A 12,564-nucleotide genomic window follows, 5' to 3' on the forward strand; every position below is an offset into this window, starting at 1 on the left:
GCTAATATGGCACAGTTTGTGTGACTTATGAGCTGTCACCAGAGACGCATGTAAACTGCATGGTATAGGTTTGAACGTTATGATTGTCTCCAGTCTTCCATTACCCTATTGTTGCTAAAAAGAGTTCGTCTGTGAGAGAGGGGCTATGCAGAGATGAGGGGCACTCTTGGAGGGTGGTAGTGAAAACATCTCTAGTGAAGGGGGGGGGGGGGCTCACCAAAAAAAGTTAATCGCACTGAGCTGTAGCAGCGCTAAAGCCGGCCCTGCCCTCCCGGTTCAGGGGGAGACTACAGATTTTACTCGTAATCTCCCGTCTCCAGATCCTTGGTCGCAGAAATCTAATTGTGACTAACCTGCTGGTGACGGACAAGGCAGCTCGGAAACACATGTTTAATCTCTGCCAAGTAATACATTGAGAGCCTGGTATCTAAGCCCACCCTAAAGACAGATACGAGGCAGTATAGGTTTAAAAGTGGAGGATGGGCGGGCTCAGGGGCGGGAACTGAGGAAGGGCACCAGTGCCTGCCCACGCACTTGCTGCCCCTCCATTTGGCGGGATTCAGTCCGCAGCGACAAGGACTGGTCCAACTCATCGGAGTAGATGTGAGTTTCATGTGTGGAAAACTACCTACAGCTTGGTTGTGAATGCCCACACATCTACGAGTTTGTAGGATCTAAGTGCATTTTGTTGGGCCTCCCTCCTAAATCCCCCCCCCCCCTGCTCCTGCGTATACAAATGCAGGGCGTACACCTTACTGCCGGGTATTCTGTGTTCTGAATTCCCACCTTCCCTGATTCTATAAATGAGAGTATAGAATTTACTGTCGCGCGCTGTTATTGTGTGCGCCAAGAGGCAGCCTGTTGTTGTAGTGAGCTATCTAAATGCCATCCTTCAGTCACCTCCGATGAATTTACGCGCACCCAAGAGGTCTGTGAATCAGCCCTTTATTTCTTCTGCTGTATGAGCCTTTCCCCTTTCTCTGATGCATGTCTTTCCATATATGCACCGAACGCGAGGCGCCCTGCCTCCTGTTGCCTGGATCAGCTAACTGCACTCTCTGTCTTTGGACTGCCCTCGGCCCAGCAATTAACCCCATCCACGCCTGAGCCCTCCAGATGCATCCCACTCACGCGGTCACTCTGTTATCGACTCTACCATTGAACACTGTAGTGCGCATCTGCTTCAGTTGTAAGTGTATGCGTTGTTCTTTAGTGTAAGAGCCAGATTTGTAATGTACCAGCCCCGTCAAACAGCTTTCTTAATTGAGGTTTTGGAAATGCACACAAGAACTGTGAGTAATCATGTGTGTGAACTTGTAGAAAGGAGTAACAGACATAAGATGGGGGCCCAAACACCCCGCCCAGCCCCTGATGCCTGCCAGATTGCAGCTGGGTATTGCAAATATGACCCTTTTTGTTGGGGTGGGGTAAAAATAGCACCAAGAAGCACAAACCACAAATTGTGGTTATCTTGTTGCCCTGGACCAGGTCAAAGCTAATAATTCCAGCCGACTGCGATGGAGCGCAGTTCAAATACAGGGACCCGGTTCATCCCAGTGAAGAGTTTACCTTCTAACTTAATCCACTTCCACAAGAGGATCTCAGTGGGCACTTCATGCTGGCATTCCATTCGTTGTCAGCGTGAAGAGCTTGGCACCGATCAGAGCTTCGTTTTGGTGAGTAACGTGGGGCAGTTGTTTTTTACATAAAGTACACTATATGGGTGAAGTCCGGAGTTGTAGCCAGGAAGGTCGTGTCGGCTGTTGGATGCAGGTCCTGCGTCCGCCACAGTGAAGTCCGCTCACATTTGCGAGATGACCAGGAATGTGTTTTTTTCAACACAACGGACCAGCACCTCTGGATTTTCACCTGGAGTCCAATTCAGAAGGCACCTCTTGGAGGTCAGTACTCACTTCAGCACGGGCCAGTAGCAAGGTCCAGGCAGGTCCAGTTGGTGCTGGTCAGCCGGGCAGTTATAGGGAAGGCCTCTGGGCACTTCTTGTGTCTCTGTAGCTCAACCAGTAGGTCAGCCAACTGGCCCTTGGAGTCACTTCTGGGATCCTGGGTTCAAGGCAAGCAGGTCTAATCTTCCTTCTTTAGACAGCAGGGCAGTCCTTCTTCTGAATCTTCTCAGGACCAGTAAAGTTCTGATTCTAGGTTCTGGAGTTGCCACTTTTACACCCAGTGCCAGAATGTTTGTATGGGCAATTCCTGACCTACTCCCTAACTAGTTGTAACTACTTATTCCCTCTTCACTGATTTGGCTCTAACCTGGTTAGGGGGACAAAGGCGAGGGCGGGACTGGTGTCAGGTAGCTTTGAAGTGTAATCAGGCCAGGGCACAACTTCTCCCCAGCCATCCTGCCAGGATGATCCGCTCCCCCTACACCTACGCTCCTTTTTCCCACTATCTGGAAAAAAGACATATCACACCACAGGAGAGCCATTAAGAGTAATGGGACTCCGGACACTGGCATAAAGGCCCATTTGGTACAGGCTTTTATGCCAAAAGTGGTATTTTCAGAATAGAAACCTAAAAGCCAGCTTTATCATTAAAGATGATTTTAAATTACAATTCAAATGAGTGGAAGAAGTATTTTTCTATCTGCTCCAAACTGAGGCTATCACATATTAAACATAATAAGGTAAAATAGTGTGAGTGTTAGCCTTACTACTGTGAAAAATGACTTTAAGATATTTTTACTGTTAGGACATAAAAAACTTAATTACACATGTCCTACCCTTTAAATACCATGTGCCTTGCTCTATGGGCCTTTAGGGCCTATCATAGGAGTGACTTATAAGTATAAAAAGGGAAGGTTTAGGCCTGGCAAAATGTTTATTTTGGCAGGTCTAAATGGCACTTTAAAACTGCACTACAGGCTGCATTGGCAGGCTTGAGATATGTTTTATAGTGCTAGTGTAGTGGGTGGCATTTAAATTACAGGCTCTGGTACATGTAGTACTACTTGCTAAGGCTTTAGAACTAAATTAAATGGACCAATCTGGTTTATGCCCTGGTTAGCAGGAGTAAAGTGTGCAGAGTCTTAAAAGCCAACAAGAGCAGGTTCAGCAAAGAAAGGCAAACATCTGAGGCTACCCTGCAAAAAGGGTCAGGTCCAACACATGTGTTAATATACTAAGCGAGAAGAGCAGCGGAATGCAAACCTACTCTCACTGCAGGCAGGCCCCTCTACTCAACAGACTGTTGCTTTATCTCAATGCTTCTAAATGGGATCTTACCCAGACAAATATGGCACCTAGGACAGATCATACAACACCAAGGGTGCTCCAGCACAAACCTACGAGAGAGTATCAAAGGAAGGGCAAAAGCTTGGGCCTCCGTCTTGAAATAGGAATAAAAAATCTTCTTGTTTTTGCTTTAGCTCCTAATGACCACTGATATGTTTTGAACTTAGAATTTGTTCATAAATTTCAAAAATATGTTGAAACTGTTATGTTTTAAGGCAGATATTACAAAATTCTAGATAGTTTTTTTTAATGTTATTACTTTTAAATATTATTTAACACTGTGTCCTACATGTGGGATTTCATTTTTATACCACTGCAGCTCTTGTGGACTTTTACAATGGTCTTTCTTAAACAATAGATAAGCCAGCTGGAGTTTGCCAATTTTTTGCCATGTTTAAGGGGGGCGCATGTACTGGCATCATGTTTTGCGTCCCAGTGAGTAGAGACCCAAATGTGACAGCAATTCAGTCAAAAAAACACAAAGAGACAAGAAGTAAAAGGGGCATTCCTACACAAATACAAAATTCAGAGCTAAAGCACACTACGATGGGGGTGGCAGCGCAGTGTGTCCTCCATCCGCACCGCCATATTGAATATTCGAGAGCCAAGCGCAGACCCAGATGCTACTTTGTCAATGTGTCTGCGCCCAAGCAGAGGCAGGGATGAAGGTCTACAGGTTACCATGGTTGCAAAGTCAGAATCCTTCCAGTGGTTCCTAAAGAGCTTTTATTCATTTTGGGTTTCTCTGCGCAGAACAAAGTATGAAATGTCCCTGACATGCAGTAAGACCCCCCCCCTTCACCCCCCCATCCACATGGCCTCGCATGACAGTTTCAGGCAGAAGCTCTGCCTTAAACAGGGCAGGCCCCCTATTGCTATGACACCAGCGGTCCAGTGGCAGATGATCCAACAGTAAGTGGTTCCCAATAACGAGGCCAGCAGTGGTTAAACCATTGGAAACCTAAAGGTTCCCATTCTTACTCATATTCACTTACACTAACTCTGTCATTCTCCCATACTCTCACTCACTCATTTTCAGTCGTTCATTTATACTCACTCTCACTCACATTCACTTTAACACTCACTCATTCTTTCTCACTCATGTGCAGTCACTCTTATTGTCACTCATTCTGACTTTCTCTGACTCAAGTATGATTGAGTCAGAGAAAGAATGAGAGTGAGTTAGAGTGCGTGCAAGATAGTAAGAATAAACGATGGACATGAGTGAGAATGAATGTGAATGAATGAATGTAAGTGAGTGAGTGAAAATGTAAAGTTATGCTTGCTACTCTGCCATTGGCCCTGACTGACAAAAAGTCAGGGCTAATAGAGACAGCCATGAAAAAAATTCTACCTCTGGCACACTGGAGGCAATTGTTAGCATGACAGGCACCGGTGAAAACTACTGGTACTGGTATGCAGGGTGTAATTCTTGGCATAATAGGCGCCCATGGGCATATACTGGCAGACTTGAGATATTTGTTGGCATGGGAGCACGCATGACAAAAATGCAGGTGGTGGGTCATTGGAGATACTTCTTGGCATAAGAGAGGAAAACCACGGCATATGGGAGGGGGCAAACATGGCAAATTCTGACCCATATGTACTAGAGGCAATTTGACATAAGGGTAACCTAAGGTATATGATGGCATTAATTTCAAATTCTGACACTGGGATATAGCAGATTATTTTTAGGATAATGGGGCACACGTTGCATGTGAGGGGCACCCCTGAGGGAATGATGGCCCAGCAACAGTGGAGATGATTTTTGACAAAAGAGTGCATCCATAGAACATTCTGAAAACAATAGGGTGAACTCCTCCAAAGCTTCATGTTTCATTGGCTTGGCACACCTTGAAAGCACTGGAATATGAATGAGTGCCCTTTCCTAAGCTCTCCCTGAGAAAACAAGGGCAACCTTTACTCGATCTTAATTGAACAATGGCCGTATACGATTATTATGTTCACAACACAAAGCAATAAAGAGCCATCACCCAATGCCTATAGTCATTATTATTTTTTATAATGCAAGTGCACTGTGTCCCATTAAATTAATATTTTTATATTTATCATATCACTTATGAGAACCCCTGTTTTTTTAAAACACTTTCCAAAGCTCTGGCATTTTAACAAATATTTGTCAAAATTCTGCTTTTGAATAGACTATTTGGTCCCATTTTTCTCAGTGGGAGAACCATCCCCTCCCCTTCCCCTAAGCCCACCTAGAAGAGGTCTGGCTCACTACAATTCATGGTAAGTATTACATCCCACTACTTTCAAAGATCATGTCACCACCCTAGTATAGGTGGTTTCTAAAATGGCCATTTGTCTGTGTTGTGTTATAATAATCACACAGTCATTACAGAACTTCAGTGAAGTCACTTACTGCAATGACTTCAGTATTAAGGGCATGTGACACAACCTCCTGTGGAGATTTAGGGTCATAGGACATATGATATCACTTCTTGTGATGTCATTAAGGTCAGAGTGTGATGTCACTTTCACTACCCATGGCATTTTGGTGATTTGACGTCCATGTATATGAACACCTGAGACCAGGAACTTTGTAAATTCAGAAGATTAAAAATAAAAGACAATGACTTGTAAACATCTGCACAAGGGGTGAACTGCGGCCGTGCTGGTACTACATGTTAAGCGCTTGAAGGCACTCTTACCAGCCAACCAAGAACTACCCTGAGAGTCATAACCGATTTATTTTAGTATTTTGTACTTCTGACAAATATGAAAGAAAATTCATCCTCCATACACAGTGGAGTCTTATTGATTAAACCATGGGTGAACTGTTGCCAGTTCTGTTTGCAGACGCGTCTTCAGGCTATAAAAGACACATTATTTCTTAGTGAAAATAAGAGTTGACTGAAACAGTCTATAACATTTTGAAAATGTCTCTCCTTCTCGCTTTATTGGTTTCTTAATATTGCATGTGTGCTTTTTTACAGATGCTGAAGTGAGCTTACACCAGAAACATGCCATTGGTGAAAAGGAATATTGAACCCCGGCATTTGTGCCGAGGGACAGTGCCAAATGGGGTCACCAGTGAACTCGAGTGCGTCACGAACAGCACCCTAGCTGCCATCATTAAACAGCTGGGGAGTCTCAGTAAGTTACCCTTAGTGGAGATATTTTATCGGAATTATCTATTAAAAGTAGTGAACTGCAAATACTGTTACTTTTGTAATTTTGAAACCCAGACTACTAAAATTTGATTTTGTCATTTATAGTATTGGTTCAATAAGATATAACAACAGTATGAAGACATTACCATTTTTAGGTCGAGCCTAGCGCAGCACGCATGTGCTACACTATGGGAGGCTTCATGTAATCAGTATAAACTTTTCAGTGTGGCTCAGATTACCCCCGCTCATTTGGTTGGCTGTTGCCTGTGTCATTGTCTTTTTGTAGCCCGCCAATGGCGCATGCCCCACCTTTTAGATAAATGTTCACTCCCACAGCCTTTGCCTTGCGGGAGCGAGCAGGGCGCCAGCTGCATTCTGGGAGCGAGCAGTGGCGCGCAGGGTCCCATCTGTTGTGGATCATGTTACTTTGCTGTAGCTTTCACTTTCGCGTCGCGCTGCCAAGCTTGTTATATTTAGCGATCGGATGCGCCAGTCTAAACTGTTAAATTGCGTATGCGTTGCGAAGCTAGGCTGGTGCGTGGGATTCATGTCTACAAACACTGTGCCCTGTCTGCACTGCTGCATGCTTCCTCGTTTCACACATACTCAGTGAACGAGTGACTGAATAATGTTTTTGCACAACAGTGTGTTCAGCGGATAGATCCAGCTTGCTTCGGTGACCTCTTGGTGACATACATAATCTTTCCGGGTGGGTGTTTTTGCACTCATATGAAACTGGTTCTTGAGATATGGCCAGCAAGAATTAGGTTTTAGAAAATGGAAAGCATTCCGCAAAGTATTTGAGGCGAGTGCCTAATGCCGCTACATTTCTTCTGCCCCGTTATTTTGGAAACTGCAGCACTAGGAAGTTTGTGCTCTGTGAAAAATTACTGCTCGTGCGAGATGTCTACGTGTATCAGAATTAACATGTTTTTTAATTCAGACTCTATGGCAGATGCATCATCAAGGGTATTCTCAATGGGTAATACATGTTTTTTGGCAGGATATAAAAAATACCATTGCAATTGCATTTGTCCATGCACCATTATGCACTAGGTAAAACTGGAAACCCGGAAATGTCTATGTATAGTCTGAATTGTAAATTAACAAAGGTTTTCCAGAGTTCTCCAGTAAACATGAGAGTGACGTGTTGCAGATTTTCAAGTGTATGCAAGTTCGTAAATCATTGGGTGTAACATTCCTTACTTTATTTATGAATTGTACCATATGTTTCTTTTATACTTAGTTGGACTATTTAATTCACAAACATGGAACAGAGTTAATTTCACTTTCATTGGTTCATTACTACTTTTTTGTATTTCACATAAATCTCTGACTCAACAATGAAAACCTGTGAAAATCATAGCTCATCATGTGTGAGCCAAATTTTAAATAGGCAGATTTCCATTAGTTGAAAATCCACCTGTTTCAGCTCAATTTAAAGTTTCGAACCAACCATAACCTTTTCCCTAGAGGAAATGCATGAATTGCATATCCCATGGGACTGTGGCATTTTCGATTGCTGGCTTGCATGCGAGGTAAAGTCTTTTGACTTAAGGGACATTGGCAGTGCTAGGATGCTGTAAGGGAGTCTGGTCTGAGTGGCAGTGAAAGGTGGCGTTTCTCGTTCTGCTGATAATTACAGTTCTGTTGGGTGCTGGATTAACCTGTATGTACACAGTTGTCTGCTGTAAGCGGAATCAAATTCAAGTTACATTCACGGAGGATGGCTTCCAAATTAGTGTTTTCTTTGGATGCCTCTAAAAAGAACATAGCACAGGGAGCATTACAGGTTCACTTGTGCAATATTCATGCCATACGATATATATATGTACGTCATTATGTTTTTGCCATACCCCAGTGATTTTAGGTCCATCCTAGCCAGGCATTTGAACATAGTAATTTTACGGAAAGTATACTTTTTTTCTGTTTAAATTTTGCTTCTGACATGTTCCTATGTCAAATCTTTTCTTGTTAGAAAGGTAATTATGGTCTTATTTCTTGGGATTTAGCTTGTTTATTACATTTTGCTTTTTTCTGTAAATCCGTGTACTTATTTAGTGTTATGTACATCTTCAGTAGGAGTCCGATTCATTAAAGTAGTTCAGCCTCACAAATGGATTATTATTCACTTTCCAGGCAGCCCGGGACAATGGCGGACGCTGCTTTGAAATGAAATAGGTCTCGCATTTACAAAAGTTTGAGCTATTGGCATTGTAAAGGACAATGCCTTTTATTTATGTGTTAAATATCAAAACAGATCAATAAAAGGTATTGTCATTTACAATGCCAATAGCTTAAGCTCTTGCAAATACGAGAGCTATTGCGTTGCAAATGCTTGTATTTATTTCTGTGCTATGTTGGGGACTGTTGAGGATTGAGGTGCACTGTTAAACAATGGGATGCACTTTATTATTTATTTCTGTGCACTGTTAAGGAATGTTGAGCACTTAAGAATATAAGTGTCCTCCTAAATAACGTGGTGTAGTTTGAAATTAATTCAATGCACTATTAGAACATTCTGCCCTCTAGGGGCGGAATGTTCTAATATAAGATGAACTGCCCTCTTACATGATTTCTTTGCGGTATCAAAGAATGCAGCACAATAATAAATGATTTCTACATGAACGTTATGTATTTTAAAGTAATTCACGTGCTCAGATTAAATATGTCTGTGCTATATTAAAGAAAATTGGACATTTTGGAATGTTGAACACGTTATAATATTTTCTGTACATATGGACTCCTCATATACAGCAAAACTACTTACACCTCCCAAAGGTGAGATCTATTGGTTATGCCAATGCTTGTTGAATATGGGTTGATACGCGCACACTCTCTCTCTGTCTCTCGCTCTATATATATAGATATATATATATCTCTTTTGACTTCGGATGACATCATAGAATTGACCTCTTGTTCCAGTCTTAGACACTTAAGAACTTAACATTCTCCTTTTTGCTGCAGACGGTGTAGAATATGAAAAGACATGGGAACTACATAAAGTAAATGGGGCTTTGAGTTCTGTTTATATACTCTCTGAGTTGCTGCTTTTGTGATCCCTGAAATGGAAACTGCACGGGTTCTGCCAGCGGTATTGTTAAAAAATGGGGGTCTCTAGTTGGCAATGGTTTGCACCTTTGTCCAAATAGGGACCCTTGCTTCTAGCCAGGATAAGGGGGCTACACTCCTATAATAACCCCTGCTCACCCCCTTGGTAGCTTGGCATGAGCAGACAGGCTTATCTCAGAGGCAGTGTGTAAAGCATTTGTGAACACATACAGTAACACAGTGAAAACACTACACATGGACACCACCCAGTTTAGAAAAATAGGTAACCTTTAAACAAGACCAAACGACAAAAATCCACATTACAGTATCAAAAATAGGCTCTTCAATGGTAGAAATAGTTCAGTTCAATGCAAGTTGTTAATGCAACACTTTTCCAACAAAGTACCTTAGATGCATCACGCAAAACAAACAAAAGGGTCGCAGGGAAGGTGATGCGCTGTTCCTTACACTCAGGGAAGTGGATGTGTTTGTTCCTTACTGCAGCGCAGGGGAGGATATGCGTCACTTCCTTACTGTGTGGGGAGTTGATGCGTCAGTTTCTTATTGCGTTCCGGTTACGATGCGCCAAGATGGCGCCTCGATGCGATGGGAAGATCCAATGCGACAAAATGGAGCTTGATGTGATGCGACGATCAGGTCCGATGCGTGAACTTTTGCAGCCACACGGCAGGCACTGCGACGATGTTCTCGTTGATGCGTTGGGACTCGGTGTAGATGCGGCACGCTTTTTCCCTGTGGCTCGGTGGTGCGTCGGGTTGTGGTGCGGATGCGACACGCTTCTTCGTCGTTGCGTTGCGCTTCCAGCTCCCAGAGACAAACCGTCTCTAGAGGTCCTAAACAGCAGCAGGCACCTCTCTGCAGGTTAGAATTCCCAGCAAGGTAATTCAGGGGAGCTGGTGGTGAAATATTTGTGTCCCTAAGACTTCAGACAGGAGGCAAGCTCAATTTAAATCCCTTGGAGATCTTCCTGAATATAACAAAGCAAACAGCAAAGTCATTTTCTCCTTTCCTTGGCAACAAGTAACCACTGCAGGCCAACCCCCAAACAGCAAACAGGACAGGGGCAGTACTCTTCCTTCAGCCTCTCCGGTTTCTTCTCCTTGCAAAGGTTCCCAGAAGTGATCTAAAATTCTGGGTTCTGGGTCCCCCTTTTTATACACACAAATCCTTTGTCTCTGAAGGCAGAGAGTGTCTGTACCCAGCCAAAACCAGTTCTGTCATCTCTGGTGCAGTTTCCTGGCAGGAGGTGGAGACATCATTGTTGAAAGCAGACCTGGCCCTGGCAGGTGAAAGGAAATCTCTTCCCCCTACTCTAAATTCAACACAGGCCCTATTCAGCCCAGCACTGACTCATCAGACTGCTGGACCCGCAGCCCTCTCCCAGCTCCTGTCACTCACAAGCCAGACATGCAATACACAAACCTAGCAGAGGCATACTGGATAGTTAGGCAACAAAATACCTACTTTCTAAAAGTGGTATTTTCAAACACAGAATGTTAAAATCACCCACACTAAAAGATGCACTTTAACATTCTGAGTTCAGGCATACTAAACTTTATTTTCCCATCTTGTTCACTGGGTCAGTTATGTTTATGAGATGTTATAATCAAACTGCCCATTCTGGCCTATGGGAACAGATAGCCTTGAAATAGTGAAAAACAAAATTGGCCGTAATTCACTATCAGGACATGCCACACACATCAGGACATGTCCTACATTTTACATACAATGCACCCTGTCCAAAGGGGTACCTTGGGCCTACCTTAGGGGTGACTAACATGCAGAAAAGGGAAGGTTTAGGGACTGGCAACTGTGTGCACTTGCCAAGTCGATATGGCAGTTCCAGCAGACTGCACACAGGCTCTGCAATTGCAGGCCTAAGCCACATTTTACAAGCTGCTTCTGTGGGTGGCACAATCAGTGCTGCAAGCCCACCAGCAGCATTTGATTTACAGGCCCTGGGCACATATGGTGCATTGTACTAGGGACTGACAAGTAAATCAGTCAGTCAGTCAGTCAGAAAACTTTATTTCGGCTATCAGCCATAAAAGTTCATACATCACGATATTTTAAAACAATAAATATGATAAAAAGATACAACATTAAAAGTGTGGATAAGAAGGCATATAAGCGTACACCTAGACCAGAACAACAAATTTATCACTATGTTTAAAAGGAAATGGTACAAAGATATACCTTATCATAATATTAAGCGTCTTCTAGTTAACCACATTGAAAATAAAAATTTAGCTATCGCTGTGACGAATAAAGGGGATGGGTCATACTTCAACAGCCTAAGCAAATCTCTATAATTCCTAACCCCCAGGTTTTTAGCGAGCTGAATGATCCATTTTCTACGGGGGATTTTGTAGGCTGTACAAAAGAATATGACGTGGACCTCTGTCTCTTCATCAACACCGCACCCAGGACAAGACTGTCTACTAGAACCAGCCCACTTGTTTGTTCTGCAAAAGAGAGGGAGTGATCCATGTCTAAATTCCATGTATAATTTCTTGGCGGTTAGCGGGTGAATCAAGTCTAATGCAGGCTCAAAACTATATCCGATTTTCACCTCGAGAAATGCCGAGGTCAGATTAGTTCTATTCTCTGACCGTAGAACCTGCATCAAGTTATGTTCCTCCAAGGCTTTAGCCAGAATCTTTTTTGGGAGGATAGGGCATAACTCCTCAGGTGTGTGCCAAAGATCTTCTCTCCCGATTGCCCTCAAGGATTTTTTTACATAGGCTAGCCACGGGATGGCACCTGCCTTTGGGAGCAACAGAATAGATTTCAATTCCTCCCGAAAGTTGACAAGTTCAGGAGTGCTCCATAGTCTGCGCCAGTACATGACCGGGCATGAGGCTACCAGGTCGGCAATTGGGTGTATGCCCAAATCCATCCTGAGAGGCTGCGTGGGGGTACTCGTAGGTAGTGCCAATAATTGTCTCATAAAATGGTTTTCTGACTTGGTTAAGATCTGGACCGTGTTATGGCCCCAAAGTTCAGCACCATATGCCACCACCCCTCTCGCCTGGGCCTTGTATACCTCTACTAATGGGCTGATTAGCTTTAGTGGGCTTTCTTTATGCATCTTTAAGATGCCC

The 12,564-nt window shown here is 43.4% G+C and overlaps 1 protein-coding gene across 5 annotated transcripts in view; it reads left to right on the forward strand.

The window, feature by feature from the left end:
- LOC146829558 (actin-binding protein WASF3-like) overlaps positions 1-12,564 on the forward strand; it is a 415,127-nt gene that overhangs the window by 182,642 nt on the left and 219,921 nt on the right. For all 5 annotated transcript variants that reach the window (XM_085608254.1, XM_085608258.1, XM_085608253.1 and 2 more), the window contains exon 2: positions 6,212-6,371. In XM_085608254.1, coding sequence (XP_085464380.1) covers positions 6,239-6,371 — 133 coding nt within the window. In that variant the 5' untranslated portion in view covers positions 6,212-6,238. The remainder of the gene's footprint in view (positions 1-6,211; positions 6,372-12,564) is intronic.

The sequence above is a fragment of the Triturus cristatus genome, chromosome 5_2, assembly GCF_964204655.1.
Source record: "Triturus cristatus chromosome 5_2, aTriCri1.1, whole genome shotgun sequence".
Lineage (NCBI taxonomy): Eukaryota > Metazoa > Chordata > Amphibia > Caudata > Salamandridae > Triturus > Triturus cristatus.